General features: G+C 40.3%; 1 protein-coding gene across 1 annotated transcript in view; it reads left to right on the plus strand.

The window, feature by feature from the left end:
- MAPRE2 (microtubule-associated protein, RP/EB family, member 2) overlaps positions 1 to 22,551 on the plus strand; it is a 74,034-nt gene that overhangs the window by 35,284 nt on the left and 16,199 nt on the right. Inside the window, exons 2-4 of the mRNA XM_009881117.1 lie at positions 895 to 1,022; positions 13,233 to 13,378; positions 15,390 to 15,603. Coding sequence (XP_009879419.1) covers positions 902 to 1,022; positions 13,233 to 13,378; positions 15,390 to 15,603 — 481 coding nt within the window. The 5' untranslated portion in view covers positions 895 to 901. The remainder of the gene's footprint in view (positions 1 to 894; positions 1,023 to 13,232; positions 13,379 to 15,389; positions 15,604 to 22,551) is intronic.

Consider the following 22,551-nt stretch of genomic DNA (forward strand, 5'->3'; position numbering starts at 1 on the left):
CAGTCTGAAGCTGTTTGGCTGTGTTCAAGGAAGACTGCTGCCATGGCCAGTAAGTGAGGATCTGACTTTATAAGAGACTCAAAGGATTGATTTGTTTAATCTAACCTACCTGGGCGCTGGGACAGACTCTTGAGTACTGTCCCTAACGCATTATTAAGTCAGCTCTGGGGAAGAAAAAGCCATTAGAGTTGGAGGATGGTGTTGGCAGAAGAACAAATGGGTTTAAGCTGAGAGGAAATGTTCCTAATGATTTAGAGGAATTGGGTTCTGCAGCAGCTTTCTAACCACACAGTTGGGAGTGCGTCTCTCAGTTACTTTCAAGATAGAGGTTGGTATATTGATAAAATATATTATCTGGTATTCACTCTGTGACTGTTAGGAACTGAATTAATGATCCAAAAGGCCCCTGTCCCAGTAAGAAATCAGTAGTTGAGTAAGTAGAACAACTACATCTTCTAGAAGTTGTCTGAAAATTAAATACTGGTTTAGGCAGTCTGATTACCCTGCAGTGGCAAAGACAGATAGATGTCAGATCACACTATTTTTGCAGCACTATGTGACAAAATCCCAGGTCTCTGATCCTATCTGGTTGTCTTTAGGCTACGTCTCATTCTTTTTTTTCCTGTACCTTATTAGCATGAAGCAGAATGCTGTAAGTTTGTATGTTTAAGTTCACAGTGACAGCCAGAGAAATATGCTCATAAATTCCAAGCGGACATTGAGGAGGTCGTGTATCATCAAAGCATAAAAATTAAGCTTCCTTTCTCAATGACTAAGAGAAGGTTGTGCAGTGATGCAGCTCTTCCTTCTTTTTTCAAACAAGGAGTAAATTCATTGTATTCAGAAAACAATCATCAAGATGTCAAAAATATTTTTTTATCCTTTTTTTCCTAGTTGGGGAATGGCGGTCAACGTGTACTCTACCTCTATAACCCAAGAGACTATGAGCAGACATGACATCATCGCATGGGTTAATGATATATTAGCTTTAAACTACACAAAAGTCGAACAACTCTGTTCAGGTAAGAAAGCATGCCCTACAAATGTTTATTTTAAAACCACTTTAAAAGTCTGATGTGTTGAAAATAGATAACTTTTAACTTTGACATAAAACAGTTACTCTGAGAAAAGAGACTAATATATGTGCAAAGGAAGCATTTTTGTTGTTCGTGTTAATCATGGAAAGATAAGGTGCCTTGAGAAAGCATAACAAATGCAGAGGCGAACGGGACAAATGTAGCAGAAGATACACGGTAATAAAAGGGTTGACTAAGCGAGAAAAGAATATAGTGATAAGCTTTTTTGTTTTAAAGCTACCCAGGTGGTATCTTTTCAAATGGAGAGTGGACACAGCTGAAAAACAGACAAATAGACAACCCACACCCTGGGTGAACAAAATTCTCCAGCACCTTTTCCTTCCTGGTAAGGGTCCTCAAATCCCTGCTGATGTTTGCAGGAAAAGAGCACAAGTGTGACTGTGAAGGAAAAAATGGATTTGAGGAAATGAGCCTTTAGCTGCTGTGAGGGCTTTAGAAGTTTGTCAGGAAAATCTGCCTGTTTGTCTTTAAATGTAACTGAAATCTTGTTGTAAGTAAATTTGGTAATGAGCCCTGAAAAAAGGGTGATGGTTAAGATACTTTGGACATTTTGGTTAGTCAGAGTGGCAGCTACAAGATACGCGTTAAACAACAGAGTCTGTAACTAGATGATGACTAGAAATGACACAGACAAAGGCTGATGTTTCACTGAGAATACAGATGCCCCTGGGGAGTGATTCTTTCTGATTTCCTACTGTGATTTTTAAATTTGAAGATGTTTGTGTTGGAGGAGATCTAACTTAGATCGCTACTTCCAGACAACTGACATGCTGGGAATATCTTACTTATGAAGACAATGGTCTAAGTACATAGAACTGAAACCACATTACCACATTTCAGCTATTTACTGGTCCAGCTGAAATGCATAAATGGGGCCTTATATTCATATATTTGAATCTACCTGCCATTCTGGGTAAATCTTCTGTCTCAGAGACGTTCCCTGAAAGGTACAGAAAATACTTTGAGGATGACAGCCTCATAGCCTACTCTTCAAAATTTAAAAAACAAATCTCAGCTGCAGAAGTGGGCATGTATGCTTGCAGGCTTGCACAGTGACTGTAAAATTGAGGTTGAAAAAGTGCAGGTTAAAGTGCATGTAAGTAACTAATATAAACTAAACTAAAGACATAGAATGTGGGAAATAACCTTTTTAACAGTTATTAAACTTGAAATTGAAATGTTATATTTAGCTGTTGTTAGATTTACATGTCCGGAAGTTAGCCTAAGTATTTTCTTTTGGTGATTTATACATCAAGGAAATATTCATGTGAGGATGCATGTGCACATGTGTGTAAATACAGGTGTCGCTATATATAGATAGATATATATATAGATATACACACGCGTGCACACTTATAAGGAGACAGAAAGATACAAGAAAATGGTCATTTTCATCCCAAAATACCCAAGGTTTGCCATTGTTTGAAACAGGAAGCATACTAGACAATTTATTGACTTGTTCCTGCATAGCTATTTATATGCTCATAAATAGTTGAAAGGAAGCTTTTGAAGTGAATTCTCTCCATCAAGTTAAATGTGTGGGGGCTCACAAAAGAAGACAAAGACAAAACCCTTTCCTAAAATAGGGGAGAGGTGATCTAAGAAAATTTTGGTTATGCAGGATACAATGAGTTAAAGATATTTTAAAAAATCGGATTGAGAGACTTCAGCTGGCAGGCGGGAGAAAAGCGTGGAAACTGTCACAAACCCACTGTCCCATTTCATTGCACAGCTGCTTATACAACTTTTTCTGTGACCTCCAGTGAGGATTTTGGGACGCACCACAAGGGAAAAACTGAAAAAGTGTCGTCTTATTACAGCTCTTACTCCATCCCGTATAAAATTAAATTTTTCTCTTCCTTTAGAACTTCCTGGATTGTATTGATCGCTATTGTTACCTCATGCTTTTACACTATATCTTAACAGGTCAAAGCTGTAAACTTGAATTTCCCCATTTGGTTTGCTAGTCGAGCTGGGTAATTGCACAGTCTTATTTTTGTGTTAATGTTCATTACAATCCCAGAAGGGGCTTTAATAGTTCCTTATCTGAAGAAGCATTCTAGTGCAGTCCTTCCTGTGGTCCGGAGGACTTTCCTCTCTGAACTGATGAATCTAAACTCTGCTAGATTAGTGCAGACACTAGAGCACAGTATTCTTATGGAATAGGTCCTTTCCATTTGGGACTGAATAGTCCGTTTCGCACATGCAAGACATGCACGTGTAGAGACTGAAGCCAGATGGACAAGAAGCTCTGGGAATCTTTCTGTAGTTAATATAGCTTACCCTGTAAACACCAAGTAGTTTATTTAATGTACGTATAGTTTATTTAGTGTACTTCTAGTGTAGTTTACAGGATGGAAACTAGGGGAGCAGTAGCACAAATAACCAGCCAACTACCAGGCAGAGCACCAGCAACTATGGTAGTAGTTTGAGAACGGCTGATCTAACTCATTCATTCTGGCATTCCTTTGGCTGATGTTCCTTGAAGCATTGGCAGCTTTCATACAGTTTAACATTAGTTTCCAAAAAAATGAGCATTTCTCCAGGACTTCAAAGAGAAGGAATATGTGGGGAAACTCTTTACAACTATGAAGCATTTCGCAGCATTAACAGAGAGCTGCAGAGCCACTGTAACTGAATTTTTATAACCTACTTTAAAATTGTATGGACATCTTTTTTTAGAAAAAAGCATTACGATTTGTCATGCTATTATATGACTATTCAGTTCTTGTTCATTTTACTTAGTAAGACGCAATAGAAAAAGCTAGATGCAAGGCCCAAAAAAAGCAGGGTAGAGGAGGGGAGGGGATCCTAAGTCTGAATTAAAAGCTCGAAGGCGTTACTTTTAGGAGGCATGAGCCACCTAGATGTGGCATATGCTCATGTTCAGCACCTAGCCGTGAGACCTCACGGGTGCCCACGTTTTGCAGCTAACCTAGCAATAATTTTAGACGTTCAGAGCTTAAGCAAGAAGGAATAATGCGACATTCTGCCTTTACTAAAGGCTTTATTCAGAGCATACCTAAAGCTTAACGTGACAGTTCATAATAAAGACAGAAAAAGCCATCAGACCTTCTTTTTCTCATTTTCTGTGGAGAAGTAGCTTTGATAATTCACATGCTGTAGCAATACCGGCCTATTCCCCAATTGCTAGTTAGAGGAACAGAGCTGCTAGGATGAGGAGCAGCAAAGGAAGAGGCTGGCTCAGTCATAAAGTGTTTGTATTCTTTGGGAGTCTTAGATGTGTTTTTGTCTCTGCTAAGTAGGCCGAGCAAAGCGCAGTGTCCCCTGAGCTTTCTGAATGCCTGCTGTAGTAGCGATGTGCCAAAAAGGCCAGGTTATGGATGGATGCAGCCCTGGAGAGTCTAAATTTAGTCTACAGCTCCTCTGCTAATTTAGTTTTGACAGTTCAAGAGAGAAAATCTCTCTGAGCATCTCAGCAATACAGTTCGCTTTGCTTTAGGTGAGTGTCGTTTTGTCAGTTTTTGGTCTAAGAGTTTGACTTCCTGCAAGGTTGTTAGCCTGAATATGAAATTTATAATCCATGGTTTTAATTGAAGGCATAGTGCATTGCCTTTAGATGGGCATTAGACTTGAGTGCATTTAATTTGATACATGAATGAAAAATAATAGAGAACAACCGAGTGGATTCAATGTAGTAGGATCCCATGTGCAACACCCATAGGCTTGGGGGGGAATAGGAGTTTCAAATGAATTATGACACTAGTTGTTTCTTAGGAGTCATGCTATTTTTTGTAATGAATACACAGTGGCTTCTTGAAAAGAATTCTGACTAAACAGCTTATAACTGAATTTTCTTTACTAAGGCTGTTTTTCATCTATAGGGAATACCGAGTGAACGTGTTACAGGGCTTTTCGTGAGTGTTTGGCTGCTACATGAGAGTACATTCAAAATAAGAGTCAGGCAGGAGACTATAGAGGGCTTGCATATGATTTAAAAAGAAACAACACAAAGTGTACCAGCTATATAAATTATGAGCAAGGAAACTAGAAATGGTAAATGTGTATAGAAAGGAAAATGCAGCCCAAAGTGAGGTATAACTTCTGGCTTAGCTTATACTTGAGTGATCCTTTGAGGTTAAGGAGATACAGAATCTTTGAAAATTCTCAGTAGAATTATAAACTTGCAAATTGTCTGGACTCCAGTGCATGCAGACCTTCTGTCTTTCAGGCTGTGTATGCAAGGATCAAGGATTAAATGCGGGATGGTTTGTTGTTTTTCAGTTGTGTTTTTTGTTTTTTTCCTTGCTTTTAATAAACGCACGTATTATAAAGAGAGCATGTGGTTTGGCGTTTTCAAATTTTAGACTGTGATAGTTTCTCTGCAGATGCCCTGGGTGGTGCCATAGGGAATTCTTCACGTGGCAACTGCTGTAGTTAGTACCATATCTCAGTTGGCATTCCTCATGTGAAAATACATAGTCCCTTTATACATACATCTTGTTTGGTACTCCACCACCCCAATCTCGGAGGAAGGCAGGCAGTGTGACAACAGGACAGATGTCATTCGTTGTTTGACTTTGTGTTGGGATTTGGGGGAGAACTCCATTGCAGCCCCTGCGGGCTTGTTGTCCCTTGCGACAGGTGCTGTGCGGGGAGAGCATTTGCTCCTGGCTTGTGGAGGGTCTCTAAGATGTTCTGCTTCCAGGGACTGCACGCTGGGGCTCTGCAGTGTGGGGTTGGTCACCAGCCCCAAGGCCTGGCAGTGGCTGTTCACAAGGTGGCCATCGTGCCCCCAAGACCACCCAGCTGCTGGTCCCTCGGTGGCAGCAGGGAGCGGGTTGCCAGGCGCTCGGAGAGAGCCTCCTGCACACTGCAAAGACCTCTCTGAGCAGCACAGAGGTGACTGGAGAAGGCGGTACTGGCCAGAGAGATGGTGAGGAGGGCTTTTTCTTTTGCATGTCATTTGTGTGTGTGTATATATATACATTCAAACAGGGTGTATCCTGTGGCTTAGCTGCACAGGATTTGTTTTTCATGTCTCAGAAGGTGTATTTTGCTTAGTGTCAATATTAACACATAACCTCCTACATGTGTATTACTAACATCTGTATTATATAGTACTTACTACTAAAATCTGCCTTCCAGTACCTAAAGGGGGCCTAAAGAAAAGATGGGGAGGGGCTCTTTATCAGGAAGTGTAGCGATAGGATGAGGGGTAACAGTTTTAAACTGGAAGAGGGTAGGTATAGCTTAGATACTAGGAAGAAATTATTTACTGTGCAGGTGGTGAGGCACTGGCACAGGTTGCCCAGAGAAGCTGTGGATGCCCCATCCCTGGAGGTGTTCAAGGCCAGGCTGGATGGGGCTTTGAGCAACCTGGTCTAGTGGGAGGTGTCCCTGCCCATGGCAGGGGGGTTGGAACTCGATGATCTTTAAGGTCTCTTCCAACTCTAACCATTCTATGACCCTGTTGGAGTATTTGGTACCAGCATGATTTCTGTGCAGCCCAGTGTGCCTAGTGCCTGCAAAGCTGAAGCAAATTTCGACATCAGTGGTTTGTTGGTTTTGTTTTTTTTTTTCCCCAGTTTGCAGCCTCGCAGAGGCTGCGTCTCTAGTGAAACTTGGAAACATGATTAAAACATGGCTTGATCCCATTTGCACTCTGTAACCAAGCCATGTTTCAAGGAACTGGCATGTTGTCCTGAGGTCATGCAACACAGAGAATACTTAGTGTCAATGACTCTCTAATGTCTTCCATATGATGTTTAGGATTAGAAGGATACAATGGATGTTAATGATTGGATTTAAGATCATTGCCAAAACTTTCTGAGGAAGCTTGCAAAGCAGTATCGCGAGATTTTCAGCCAATAATTTTTTTTTTTTTTAATGTCATTCATTATGAATTCAGGAGGAATAGAACTTAAACAAGGCTTTTACTTTTTTAAATTATTATTTAATTACTCCTGGCACTCACAGTCAGTTGCTTGATCTTCCCGCTTTTGAAAGAGCTTGTTAGATTTTGCGTGCTTTTTTTTTTTAGGCATGATGAGTTACGCAGCTATTTTAAGTTAAATGGGAACTGTGTTTTTTGAAATTGTTCTGATCTTCCTGTTTAAAAATTAATGAATTCCAAAATAAATTATTGCTAAAAATTAAGTATTAAAAACTCTGCTGTGTATAATTTATAAGCAGGTTTACAGATTTACATATTTAAGAAAAAGAGAATACAAGTTAACACAGGGGAAGCCTCCCTCCCACTTGCATTATTTAAAATGATCAGTGGGTATTCTGGATTATGTCATAGAAACGTCCCACCTGTGTGCAACAGGACTTTCTGAAGCAGATGTCATTTAGACGCATGTATCTCAGTGACCATCGGTGAGGTTGGTAGGGGGTACGTAGTTCTGTAGGCTATTTTTGGTGGTGGCAGCGCTGCTTTCAGAAGCTCCCATCTGTATGCGGACGCTCACTCTGCCCTCATTGAGGCAGCTGTGCTCATGCAACTCTGTGCAGGAGTGCAGGGCTGTGCTCTAATCTGCATCAATTATGATTGTTTTGTTGTTGGGGTTTGGTTTTTTTTAAGTGCCCTCCCAAGACTGTTGCTGGGAAGGGCTCAGGCCAGAGTGGCTTCATTGGTGCGCAGCCCCATGAACACTTGCTTTTCTACAACGAAGCAGGCAGTAAATCAATATGGGCTTGAACATTCACCAGGAAATGGGCTGAAACCTCTTAATTTTTTTATTTTTTTTTTTAATTGGAGAAATAGAATTGTGTTGACCTAGGTCATATAGATGCTGCTGAAAATGCAAATAGGAATCTGAAGACTGTTCTCCAATGGAGTGCTCAACATGAATTGAGCTATTTCTTAAACGCGTGGCTGTATGTAACACAACTTCATGCTCACAGACATGCCCAGTTTAAAAAAACCTTCAGTCGCATAACAGAACCACCCATATATTTGAAATCTAAATGAAAATCTATACTACGATATCTGAGTCAAAAACCTATCTTGGCATCGGTCCCACGGAAGCAATTCTAGGAAGCCTGAGGTAAAAGGCGAGCCCCAAGTGCTGCTGTACTGTAAACAATGATTGCTGGGCTTTGAGGTTTTTTTTCCCCTTTCTTATCAAAACTATTAGGTCACACATGCTCATTGCAATTTACTGCCTTTTTTTGGTTGTTGTTGTTGTTGTCCCAGCAACAGAAACACCGGGTGTGTGCCGTTTCCCATCAGTGTTAGCAACCATTGCTCCAGTGAACTGAAGTGCTGATGACTAATACGCATACAAATCATCCTGTATTTTCCAAATGCCTGGTCAGGTTGTTGCAGCTTTGGAGGGAATGAATAATTTGAAGGAATTTGTATCTGATGTGACTGGATATATGCTTTCAGATTATCTGAACAATATTTCCTTAAAGCAAGCAAGCAAACAAACGAACAATTCTAATTACAGAAAAAGATACTGTCAGCCTTTTTCCCAAATGGGATTTTTCAAAATAGAGTAAGTGAAAATGAAACTGAGGCATGGTTAAAAGGTTTCAAGCTGAATTGCATGCCATTTTAGAATGAAATTCTTAATAAGCTTTTGTATCAAATGCCTAGTGCAGCGTCAAACTCCTTTTGCTGTGGTTTGGACAACAGTATTAAAATAAAGCAGCCCCACACACAGGCAGGCCCTGTTTTTTCACAGGCCCTTTGTGTTCCCATGTCGGCTAGTGTGGTTTTATGTGACTTTCTGGGATCTTGCTCCGACACACTGCAGGGATGAATGGAGAGGAACAGCGTCTTTTGACATTTGATGTGAAGGATTGACCTGACTCCTCTAGGGGACAAATATTAACTTGAGCATACCTGAGCTTATACTACAGTATTTCCACTAGATACTTTATTAGTATACTAAGTACTCAATATAGTATATTTAAAGAAGTTAGTTTGCAAATACATTCATACATTCATTTTCCTTTATAAATATATAAACATAAATGCCAAAAATAGCAAGGATCTGATCTTTCTTTCCAGCTGAAATCTAGGAGGTTTACCAAGCAGTAAAAACTTGCAGGAAAACAGGATTCTCTTGTTTTCATTGTTATCTCCTTTAATTTCCTTGTGCTTTAAATAGTTAGAAGTGGAAGTACCTGTGATTATCAAGAAAATACTTTTTTGCTTTTTTGGATTCATCAGCCTCCAGGTGGAAGAGGAGAAAGGACAAAAACTGAAAATCTGTAATGATGCAGAGTGCATATGCTTCAGATCAAACTGTAAGTCAGTATGGACAGTCTCGAAGGAAATGCAGAAGCAGGGAAATAAAAGTATAGGGCAAAAGCTAGAATGACTTCAGCATTCTTTACTGCCAGGGGGAACTAGCGAAAGATTATCTACAACTCTGAAAACACTGTAAAAACATTGTGATTTTTATAGACTGGGTAGAAGCTTCTAGCTTTACCACTGCGTTTTGCAAAACTCTTCAATTGTAACAGCTTTAAACAACCACCTCTTTAATTCTTGATTTGTTCTTTTGTGTCTTTGTTCTGCCCCAGCATCCCTTCCCCTCCCGCACTGGTGGGTGCAGTCCCCCCGCTGTCCTTTGCCGCCTGCTCTGCCCTCAGCCTGCTGTGGGGAGCCCGGCAAACACCTGCAAACTCTGTAACACTGCTGGGCTCTTTCCACTCACTGATGAGGCCAAAAAGCAGAGGCTGCTGGGGGTGTAATCCAGCACAGCCCTGTTTGCGGGTTGGTTTTGGAGTCTGGCCTGTGGATGTCTTCTGTAACTAATGGCTGCATCAATATTCTAGATCAAAACACAAATGGAATTTTAGCCAGTGACTCTAAAATGTTTGTTAGCTAATGCAGGATAAGGGGTTTGTAACATTGATCCCTCTTCTGCAGTGCTACCAGCTGTAGTTTTCATCTCTCGTTTGAGTAGATTTCAAATTATTTCTGTTTGTGTGTGTGTATAGGCCTGTTTATGCACACAAAAGTTTTTTGGTCTTAAAGACAGATTTATTGTGAGAGCCATTCTGGACGGGTAGTATGTGTGCAACTCCTCTGTATAGATTTGTTAAGTTTTTTGGGTTGGTTTTTTTTGCAGAAAATGTAGGGAAGTTTTTAAATCTTGAATAAAACTTAGTGGCATAAAAATCCTTTTGTTCATGTAAATTATGCAAGAGGTATGTCAAAAGCCATGATGTCATTATCTCTGTTGTCACTTTATGTTGTGTCAAAAATATTCCTTTCCCATGCACCCGCACTGAAGCATCTGTTGTGTAGTAAATTGAAAAGGCCTAAAGTGCTGTCCAATATGCAGAGGACCACGTGTCTATATGCTGTGGCTGTGAGGTAAAGGTGTTGCAGTCTTGGGTGAATTAAGTAGGGCTGATCTTTCTGCAGGAAATCTCAGTGATGGGCGGCGTAGAAAGTAGCATCCCCATTCTGCTGCACTGATTTTTAACATTCAAATGCAATGGGATAACTACAAGCTTTAGAGGGTAAAATTTTAAATTATAAATACATACCTATATAATTTTAAGTATGTACATAACCTCGATGTCCAAAATCAGGTGGTCTCAGTTGACTGTAATGATATTTTTTACTTTCTCCTATTTCCGTGCTAGGCAGTTCTCTCCCTTTTGGGAGTCGAGAAGAGTTTTCTCTCTTTGTAGTTTACAGTGTTTAGTTCAGTCCACGTTTGCATGTTGCCTCTGTACTTCAGGAAGGAGCATTTTAATGAATTGTGTTTGCCAGTGTAATAAAATCCTCCTGTTGGGGAAACAGCCCGGCAGCCGGGTTCGGTGTTGTATCAAAGAGCAGGTTCCTGCTGTCGTGTGGATGTAGTCCAGTGTTTTCTGCCCTCAAGTGTCGTGCAGCCCCAGGACCACCTCCCGGCTGGCAAAAGCACAGAAACAACTGCCAGCACGATGGGAAGGAAACACAAGGAAATACCTTAACTAGGGTCTTTAAACCTGGTAAGACTCTATCTAAAGGCATGCAGAAGGAATTTGCATTACCAGCAGAAGGAGGAAATCTCATGTGAACACTTTGGGTTTCTAGTTTTCTAAAAGGATCTAGATGAAAGGTTGTGCAGTGCATTTTCAAGGCCTCCAGGCAATTACTTAGATATCAGAGTAAAGCTTATAATTGGGGTATGGGGGGGATGAAAGGACAGAGTTGGGAACAAATTCAATTTATAACATGAAGTGATTGCATAATAATCCTTTTTACATGAAATGAAATAGTAATAAATGTAGTCGAGCCGTGCTTTATCTGTATATCCATGCTTTTAATTGTAATGTCATTTTTCTGTTGCCAGATATTTACCAGTTCTCTTGCTAAAGATGAGTTTTGAATAACTAATTGTGTTTATATAGCTTCCTATAAGAAGATGCAAATTTGTCAACTGATGTTTTTAACTTGCCAGGAGGCTCCTTTTCCTTTAGGGAATATTTTACTTTGATTCCTAACCATATCAAAACCATTGCAAACAGCTAAGCACAAGGTGTCCTTGGAAAATCAGGGTTTTTTCCCTAACAGTTTTCCCCCAGAAAGCTAGACAATGGAAAGAGTTGTTGTTTTTTTTTTTTTTTTTTTAAATGGCAGTGATTTTTCTGCACTAAAGCTTGATCTTATTCAGTCCCTTAGCAAAACTCCTATCAGTATTTTGGGAAACTTTTTTGGATTCCACTCTTAAACTCTGCTTCTCCTTTTGGGAAGTTATGAGCCCTGTAACCCTTCATATGATGGCTGAGTGGATACAGAGAATGAGAACTCTCTCATGCATAAAGTTGGTCCTGTCAAAACACATGCATACCCCTGAAGAAAAATGTCTTAAACTTTAAGTTATTGTTGCCCCTCCTGTAAAACTGGGCAAGCCAGGTGTCTGCTTTGTTAATTTGGTTTCTGTATGAGCACTCAGCAGTATTTATTTATTTTTTTTTTATAAAAATCATTGTCATTGATACTGAGCTAAACTGGTAGGTGAGAACTGGACTCTTGTTTGTCAAAACTGATCTGCACTAAACGCACCAAAGTCCTTCTTGTGGAAGTGAAATAGGACTTGTCAGGAGTAATCGGGCGATCACTTCCCTGCCCTGTATGCTCAGGCTCAGGGGCTGCACGCTCTGCAGCCCTCTGCTCCAGAAATGGACTTCACTGAATCTTTGCTGAGTGTAAAGCATTTTATAGAAAACTCTCTTCTGAAGAACTGAAATTGGTTTTCCTCTGATTTCCTCAAACATTTTCAGCCTTACTTTCCAAACATTTGAGTGTCAACAATGAAGACTTATTTTGCAAATGGCAATGACATGACAATGTAGGAGGAAGCTTCCTGCGTACAGGAAAAGCACCCTGTTAGCTGTACTCACTACACTTAATTTTTTTCTGTATACTTGCAGCTCTGTGCTGAGTTAGTTATACCCACACAGGCATACGCACCCCTTCCTACTAATATGTAATTTCAGGTAGTCCTCAAAGTTGAACTTAGAAATCTTACTATTTTGAGTGAGAGCTAAAGCTGGCAGCCCAACTTCTGACATCTATGGGTGTACTATGCTAAAGTCTGCTTACTTAAATGCTTTTCTCAGGAGATGAAAATCAGTAAAGATGTTTGTTTTAGAGGGGTAAGAACTGGCTAGGATGTTTTAATAAGCTGGAGCTTTACAATTTTTTATTTTTTTTTTTTTTAAATCATGGTTTGATATAATCTTAAATGATTGCCTTGGACTTGATTGGCATTCAGCTGCAAGTGCCAAAAGAAGGAAGATCTTGGCTTGGTTGAATGTAGAGGGCTGTGAGGATTGAGGGAGCTTATTAAGAGATTTCCTTTTTGACTGTGATCTTCTCACTGTATGGACAGTCCTACTGTGTATGGGGACTCCAAGAACATCGGGTTTAAATAGAAGAAAGATTTACTTTGCATTAGTCATGGTGGTTCTTCAGATGCTACACAACAGCGTGTCGTGCATCCAGACTGAATGGAAAAAGCCCACATTAATATGTCACACTGTTCAGCGTACATTAGACAAGTAGATCTTGGGTGCATCGCGTTAGGTTGAATTACAGCTAGGACTTATTCAGCACAGTGGCTTTCTGCTCGTGCTTTCTGCTAATGACATTAAACGCCATTTGGTCTTAGCTGGGTGCATCTGGATTAACGTCAATGCATTCTCTTGTTATAGGAGCAGCTTACTGCCAGTTCATGGACATGTTGTTCCCAGGGTGCATTAGCTTGAAGAAAGTAAAGTTTCAAGCAAAGCTGGAGCATGAGTACATTCACAACTTCAAACTTCTGCAAGCATCATTTAAAAGAATGAATGTGGATAAGGTAGGCAATTCTGTATTTGTATTTCAATCACTACAAGTTTCAAAAGTTATATAAACTGGGTGAGGTCAGTAAATAGGGGAAATAAACTTCAAAATACTTAAAGTCCACTTTTTCAACTTCTGGACTGAGAACTGGCATACAAGTTGTATGTGAAAACGTTCTTCTTGACCTTTCATTATCTGAAAAGGGTATTTAGGCATGAAGGAAGAAATTTGGCATGCTCCATTTAGGTACAAAGTGAAAATTGAGTCCATGTGTCTGCTGAGGAATTGTGCAGTCTAGCTCATTATATCTTAATATCAGAGACCCTTTTGATAAAATACCATGTGTTGGAAATTCCTTACTGTCAGTGAACCTTAATTTTAGATACAGTAAAATTACTAGTGACCTGAATTTCCAACCAAGTAACTTGGAAATATACTGTTCTTTTAAGTATTCCATGTTTCTTGTCCAAAATGGGATTTAGGGAATTTAAAGTATTCAAGAGCTAGAATAATTTATCCAATTATTTGATACTTTGGCCAGCACATGTGATCGTGTAAAGTTAAGAATGGAGAGCTCTTAGAACATGGCTTGTTCAGTCATAAGGTATTGGTATGTGCTTGAATGTGTGAGTTTGATGGGCTCACCAGTATAAATTACTGTGTCGATAAAAATGAATAATGAAAGTTATATTGTCATACTTTTTGTTTTACACAGATGTACTACCTGTATATCTTTTTGAGGTTTCACTCTGCCTTTTAGTGTTGCTTTATTCTGAAATTTAAACAGTCTTAATAGAGAGTCCCGTAAGACTTTTTTTAAAGCAGTGGAAAACGCTCATTATTTCCTGAAATGTTGTGGATGCTTCTATTTACAGTGTAACTTGTTGTGAAACATCGGAAAGCCTAATAAAGTTAACATTGTCTATTTTTCTGTAGGGAGCAAAGTTGCTATACTTTCTCAATGCAGAACTAAGATACAAAAGGAACAACCTGAAAGGACAAGCAAAATGCAATGTTAATCCTTGTAGGAGTATCATAGACTTATAAAATGCCGCACAGTTGTCTTAACATCGAAGAAGTGAAAATTGCAATGGTTTTAGGTACTCCTTTCCCAGCTGAAAATTGAATGCATTCAGGAAGCATTGAGATCTGTTTAACTTGGCTCTTTAATCAGCTGCATGAATTAAGCAAGGCAGGGCAGCCCTCTTTCTGCAGCATTCCCTTCGTAGTCCCTGTCTGCCCACAATGTCTGGGAAGCTTGAGCCTCCTGCAGAGCAATGCTGAACCACCTCCTTACACTGCCATATTGGCCCGAGGCTGCTTTTCTGCGAAAAAATTTTTCAGGGTATGGATATGGAGACATCCTCATAGCCTTTCTTCTGTTTCACTAAAACTTTATAGGCATTTTAGCCAACTTCTGTGTGTCCCCAAGCTGTTTCATGTATAGCTATATATGGAATGGAAAAAAATTACAAGGTTAAAACCTCAGGGTTAGTTCATATGATGAACATGTACTACCAAAATGTAGGTTGGTTTGAACTTCAGCATGTCTTGAAAAAGCTGTTGGGTTTTTTTTGTAGTTCAAACAGTAGGACAGAGAGCAAGAAACTCCCGTCTGGACCTTTTGAAGAATTGTTCATTTTTAGTATGTCCATTAAAACCAGAAATCCCTAGTTAGTTGAATATAGTGTTACTCCCAGAGCAGCTTCATTCATCGTGGCTGTCACTGCAATAAGAAAGGAGTAAGTCTGTGGACGAGCAGTTATAAAGGCTTAAATACACCCACTGTGTACCACTTCAAAGGCTGGGTCTTTGTTTTATTTTGGTTTTATTTCTTATTATGAGCACTTCCAAATCTACCATAATTTCCTTTCTGTTAGGAAGAAAACAATGGCAGAGAACTGAATATATGCTGATACAATCAGTAGATTTTTTTCAAATAAGTGTGTATTATTTTCAAATAAGTGTAGTTTTTATATTTAAAAATGGCGATGATATTTTATCGGAACCTTTATTTTACCTTTCAGGTAATTCCCGTGGAAAAACTGGTCAAAGGGCGCTTCCAAGACAACTTAGATTTCATTCAATGGTTTAAGAAGTTCTTTGATGCTAACTATGATGGGAAGGAGTATGATCCTGTGGAAGCTCGACAAGGCCAAGATGCTCTTCCCCCACCCGATCCCGGTGAACAAATCTTCAACCTGCCCAAAAAGTCTCACCACGCAAACTCTCCGACTGCAGGTATTCTGCATCTTCAAGAATTCCATTTCTGTCTCTGAAGACTGTTATAAACTGTGATCCATTTTACGTAAATACTAGTTAAAAATTATTTCCTCGTGTGGGTGGGCCATTCTTTTTGCCTGGTCATAGGCTTAGCATCTGAGATGGCAGAAGTTGATTTCTTGTGGTGCGCTCTAGTTTGGCCCAGGTCTATCGGGCGTAGGGTCTCCCCCACTGAATCCTTCCTTGATGTGAATGATGTGGATTCTCACGATGTCTGATAGTGGAGACAAAGGCATTTAACCTTCTTGTCAAAGAATGTGGTGTGTGTAAGTGTATTCAAGAACATTAAATGAAGCGTGTTTCTCTCTCACCTCCAGCCTTTCAGGAAATTGCTAGCACAGGCTGATTTCTTATTGAATAATTTTTATGGTGAGTGAAATGTTTCCAAATCTTAAGGGCTGCCCAGAAGGAAAAAATTAATCAATCTGTGGTTTTATACGTGCTTATCGTTCAGGTACACTAGTATTCTTAAGTGAGCAACACACAGCTATTGCTTTTTCTCAAAGATACCTCTGTCTTGTAATTTTTTATTTTGTGTTTATACCGGGTTTTGCTAGGACAGAGTTAATTTTCTTCATAGGAGATTGCATGGTGCTATGTTTTGGATTTGTGGTGAAAACAGTGTTGACCACACAGGGATATTTTAGTTATCGTTGAACAGTGCTTGCACAGCATCAAGGCCTTTCTTGTTTCTCAGACTGCCCTGCTAGTGAGTCGGCTGAGGGTGCACAAGGAGTTGGTACAGGGACACAGCTGAGACAGCTGACCCCAACTGACCAAAGGGATGTTCCATACAGTATGACGTCATGCTCAGCAATAAAACTAGGGTGAAGGAGGAGAAAGGTCGGGGCCTTTCGTGGAGATGGCTGAACGTCTGTCTGCCGATGGGAAGTGGTGAATGAATTTCTTATCTTGCTTTGCTTGTGTGCGTGGCTTTTGCTTTACATATTAAACTGTCTTTTATCTCAACCCATGTGTTTTCTCCCTTTTGCCCCTCTGGTTCTCTCCCCCATCCTGCCAGGGGGTTGGGGAGTGATCGAGTGGCTGTGTGGGGTTCAGCTGCCTACTGGGGTTAAACCACGACAGTGTTTCTGGAATAGGCCAAAGGACTAAGCCTGAACTTTGGTGTTTATATAATATGGGCACGAGTGGTCCGCTGAGCAGATGCCATTTTTTAACTGAGAGTTAAGTGAACAGGAGAGCAGCTAATTTTTTTCTCAAAATATTCTCAATATTCTCAAATATTGACTAAACAAGTGTTACTGGGGTTGATTGCCTATATGTGTCTGTATTGTTCTGTCCTGGGTTTACTTTATTCATGCTAACCCAGTCCTCAAATAATGATTAATTTTCAGTTGGCATAATTCTGTGACCTGTCTTCTCATAGGCTCAGATAGGCACCAGTGCTGGCAAAGGGAAGGGGCAGGTATGAGGCGCACTCCGTTTTAGGCTGGCTTATGCTCTGGAATCACATCCAGATTTCAGTGTTCTGCTCTGATCACTTCTGACGTCAAAGCAGGGCATACTTGGCCAGCTGCCTTCAGCTCATTAGTGCTTCCAGGAAATTGAGCACCTAATAGCAGGCCAGTGCTGCTCTGGGCTTTTAAAGCTTGTTTACGTCTTTGTTTTGCACCATCTTGTGTCTAAACTTTTGAATTTCAGGGCCTGGTATGCTATAATTTCCCATGTGATGTCTTGCACTCCCTTTGAAAGCAAAAATACCCCAAGTGCTAATGTCATGGTGTTATCCAATTGAGAAATTGGAAAAGACACTTTTATTAAATACAGACTTTACTGTGCCTGTTAGTTCTTCTTGCAGATGGTCTGTTTGTACCAAAGTCACAAATGTGTCATCCAAATTAAAGTTGTGGAGGTGAAAATCCCAGAGAAATATAAAATAGCTACTGGAGTGGGACTAGCCAGCTGATATGGAGGATGATGCAGGGATCTCGTGTCGTTGCTGGTTGTGTGAAGCACGTCCTGTGCCTCCTCAGCCCTTGTATGGAATAGGACAACTGAGATACAATGTAATGGTCTTTGGTAAGATTCTGTGGCTGTGGAAGTTAGCTTTTTCATGGAAAGCTTCCTTCATTATGAACTTAAATATTGTCCAGAAGCATGACAGGCAGGACACTGGTTTAATTTTTGTTGAGCTGGGGGTGTGGGGTGTGTAGACATTACACGATGCTAGGTGAAATAAGAGTTGTAGCTTGTATTGCTGCCTGCGTTTTAGAACAGGACTATTCCATTTAGGTGTCAGTCATTCTTAGGTTTATTCAATTTCTGGGTGAGCACGTTTTCATTTCACTGATGTGTTGTGCCTTTGTGCCTCATCTCACCACGTCATGTATCCTGATTGCTTGAAAGGGTGGGAGCCCTTACTGGGTGCCTGTTGATAGAGGACACCCTGGGAGGAGCACCGTATGCATCTGCAAGCTTTGTGTGTGCCTTGTCTCCTCCTGTTTGGGAGTAAATTGGGATGATGTGGAAGCAAGTCCTGGGTAGCTGGGAAGTTACCATGAAAGATGTGCTTTTGTACCTCTGTTGTGTATGTGTGTCTGTGCATGCTCACACGCACTTACCTGGCAATGAAGGCGTATTCATTACAGTTGTTACAGGAATCATAATGTGCACATGTGAGTAAAACAAACTTAGCTATCTATACTAAAAAGTCAAGAAAGATAAGGTCTCATGAGTTCTCCTGCAGCAGGTTAAGAATTCCCCACCCCATGTGGAGTTTTGTCTTTCTTGATGACACAAGTGCAAAGAGGGAATACATGCCCATGAGTAAGTGCAACATCAGGTGGCGTAGTTCAAGCTGCTATCTATAGCTTTTATGTTGGTTATTTTGTTATTTTATGTTCTTGGGTCTTCAGTGAAATGGCTGAGGTTTTGGGTATGGCTTTACTTCCACTGACTTTGTTGTGGGAGGAGTAAACATTGTGGGCTGCTTGATGCAATAACCTCGTACACCAATGCAGCAAGCATTTGCCAGCGTCTGTAGCAGTTTGCCACAGGAGCTTGGCTCTCCTCTTTTGTACGTTTTCTTTTTTTAATGTCACTTTTAATTTGTGTGATTTGCTCTACATTAGCACTGAGGCTTTGAAATTTTGCTACTGTCTTGTTTCAGTTCATTAATGAAACAAAAAGAAACAGTAGTGAGAGAAAATAAAGAACCCAGAAAATCTTGCAACATAATCCAAAAGGTTTTAAACGGTGTGCAGTGAACATACATAAATGTATGCACTTACTGTTTAGTGACAGGAGCAAGTAGACATACAGATACTCATTCATACTGTATTTTTTGTTTTGGCAGACCTTTAAATATGCCTATTCTAAATTGATCAAATAGCTAAATAAATTATTCCTTTAGAAATTTATATTTTACTAATTTCATTATGTGTTTCGAATGATTCCTGTTGTTCCACAGAATAACTCTTCCAGTGCCCTTAGCCAGAGTTTTGGTTTTGAGTGATTTAGGAGGTGCTGATCTTTTTAATTATTCGTAACTACTTTATAACACTCTGTTCTAACTCTGTATTTTCATCAGTGGACTAAGATATGTCTTTCAATTAACAAGAAAGGGGTCAAATCCCTAAAGCCCGCTCTGAAAGCTTACCCAAAAAGGTAGCTGCCATGAGTTAGAATTATTTTTGGTATTTTAATCTGACATTAAAGCTTGACAAGACCCATGGTATCAGGTAGCTGCTTTCCGTACCTATACATGGGTATTTACCTATAGCTCTGCAAATTCTGAGTGTGGTCTTTATTTCATTTTTTAAAAAATGCTTTTAAAACAAACCGAAACTCGAGAAATCTGAAAATGCCTGGGTTTTGCGTTAACCGGGGAGCAGCACAACAGCTATGGCCCTACCCCTCCCAAAGGCGATCCGACTGGGGAGTCAGCACAGGTCAAGGATTAATGCAGCTCGGAAATGGAAGCGTAAATAGGTCCCTACAACTAATCTGCTGTGCCACCCTCGCATTGCCTCGTCCCTTCCTTAAGAGACAGAGCCGATTTGTCGTCGAGCTGATGTCTGTATGGAGGGTGGATGCCTTCGGTAGCACATGTAAAAGGCTGCTTCTAGAAATAGTAGGAGCAGCAAGGATTTGCCAGGTAAATGCAGCTCCCTGCTGGGGGAACGAGTACATTTTCATCCTTCGAGGAGTGGAGCCAGCAGCACAGACCACCACTGCCGGCTCCCTGCCAACAGCACCACAGCTGCTTTTAGATATAATGCCATCTGCCAGCCCTAAGCTGCCTTTCGATCCCCTACAGCCTCCGCTCTTCTCTAATGCAGCAGTAAACAGCCTACAGATGTAGAGTCGAAATTATGGTAAGGGATTAAAATATTAGGGCACTGTTGTTTGTGCCAGTTCTAATGCTCCCTGTGGAAAATCGCAGAAAAAGCTTCATCTGATCAAATTGAAAATGGTGATCAGGTTGTCGGAATTTTAGCTGAGTGTCTTATGTAAGTATTCCTGTGTGTCAGAGCAAATCTTCATGGAGTGCTGCTTTGTGTATGGGTGTGAGGTGTCAAAAATACACGGGTAAAAGAAAGCTTAATAAAATTAATTATTTACATAGAAACTAAAAATGCAAGAGGTTCTTAGATCTGAAGGCTGTTAGATGTTTTAGTTTGAAATATTCAGTGAGAGCAGGATGACTAAAGCAGAGCTGGAAAATACTGGAGGATCACATGAGGGCTAAAAATACTCACGTTATGACAGGGAAAATAACCAGGGCAGAATGAACTGTTTGTGCACGAGTGGTTTATATATAATGTGCGTGCTATCAAAGACCCAATTATGCAAGAAAAATACCAATTTTTCTTTAGGGAAATGGTATATCCTACTGTGGCAGATGTGCTGTAAATTAATTTTGAGGGATAAAAATACTTGACAAAACCAGTCTTTATTTTAGCAACTACTGATACGATTAGGACTCCTGAGGGACTCGAGCTCCTTCCAACCCTCTTTTTTTTTCCCTTTGCTTTTCACCAAAACGTACCACCTTTTTCCCCAGGTGGCAGGCAGTCAGTATTGGTGATGGTAACCTCTGCCTGCAGTGGTGCGGTGCTCGGGGACGACGTGGCAGAGTGGGAGATGGGAAGAGCCGTGGGGCAACAAACTGAAAATGCTTTTGTGCCTAGTTCATACGAGGCCAAGGAATTGTACGAGCCGGTGGGAACAGCATGTGCAGTGACAGTGCTGGTCTTGGGAGGTAGAGAGGAAAGTGTCTGAGCCTTAATACAGACGCACCCCCTCTGCCAGCATGAGGAGGGTTTAATTTTTAAACCCACTGAGCGCGAGAATTTAAGACCATGAAGCAGTGCTGCTTGCAGCACAGGACCTGGGTCCTTTTTTTCTAGAAAGACTGTGTTTGAAAAAACAGTGGTGAAAATGGCTGTCTTAATTTTTGGTGTGTTATGGGTGTGGTTTGAATGCCAGTCTTGCTTAAATTTTGCATGATCTTTTGTATTTCAATATGCTATTCTTCACATATTTTTCTTTCATATTTAACTTTTGGGACTGCTTTTTCTGTATAGCTAAACAGATAGTTGAATTTTATAAAATGCAGTATAAGAGCATTCCAAATTTTACATTTTATTCTTCTGTTAAGCCTACATGGAACAGTGTCATGTATTGAAGATGAATGCTTGCATGAAGTTGTTTCTAGAGAAAATAGAGGCTTCAGCTGAGAAAAAATAATGGTTGCCATTAAAATGTTGGTTATTTTAAATCTAAAGAAAAGTTTTAAATCTAAAAAATCTTCATTTATGATTGGGGGGAAAAGCTGGAGTTAGTTCTCATCTATCAAATCTTCTATTAAAGATGAACTGAGGGAGCAGTGCCATCAAGAAAACTTTTTTGTCTGACAAGTGGACTCTGTTGGATGTTCTTGCTTGGATAGTTCTGTTGAAATTTGTAAAAGATGCTTCAGTTTCAAGTATTTGTACACACTTCTCTTTGCCAGCTATCTGGCAGTGATGGTCAACATAGAGCTCATCAGACTGTGCTGTAGCCAACAGCAGTGGAGGTATGGAGAGCTGAGGGGACAGAGGGGTCCTGCCACCCCAGGGAGGTTAGTGCCACAAAATAATTAGGCGGCTGCACTGCAGCACGTTGGGATGCTGAAAGTCAAGTCAGATTTTGTCCGAGGTCATTGCATTCCCATTAAGCATCATTTGTCATCACTTATGCCATTAAGCATCCCTAAATTGAGCATTTTCTAGCCCCCCAGTGTAGCTGCAACAATAAGCATGCGTGAAAATTCATTCGTTTACCATTCTCTCTCATTTGGTTTAATTAGGTGGAGGGTTTTTCTTTAGCTCATCAAGAAATTGCTAGCTCTGTGGCCTCTTGGTGTGTTTTTTCTTCTGTGGCATGAGTCAGAAATATTCACTGTGAAGCACTTTAATGTGACTGAATATCTACTGCGAGTGATTCCCAAATTCCACTGAAGCAGTGGTTGTGAGGGCTCAACCAAGTCTTACGCTTGCTCAGGGCTTCCATTGCTCTCCACGCCCTCCTCACGCACGTCCACATTGTATTCATGCACGTGTTTCCTTGGAATTTTTACATAAATATTTAACAGCATACTAATTACTCATATAGCTCCAGGGAAGGTTTCTCTCTAAACATTAAATAGGTCTCTTGCCTGCAAGACTGCACTTGTGATGTAAAAGGACCTGGAATTCACAGCCTAGCTTTGTTGTACCCAAAACCTGCACAGTGCCAATTTTAAATTTCAGAAGCATACATCTGTTTGTAAAACATATATCTTTAGCAAAAAGAATAGTAAAGCTGAAACTGGAGGGGGGACATGTATTTAATTATAATGGACTGACTAGGAATTGTTTCTGGAGCACCACAGGTAGAAAACTATAATGCATTTCAGAGCCG

This window comes from Charadrius vociferus, unplaced genomic scaffold (genome assembly GCF_000708025.1).
Source record: "Charadrius vociferus isolate BGI_N301 unplaced genomic scaffold, ASM70802v2 scaffold23, whole genome shotgun sequence".
Taxonomy (NCBI): Eukaryota; Metazoa; Chordata; class Aves; order Charadriiformes; family Charadriidae; genus Charadrius; species Charadrius vociferus.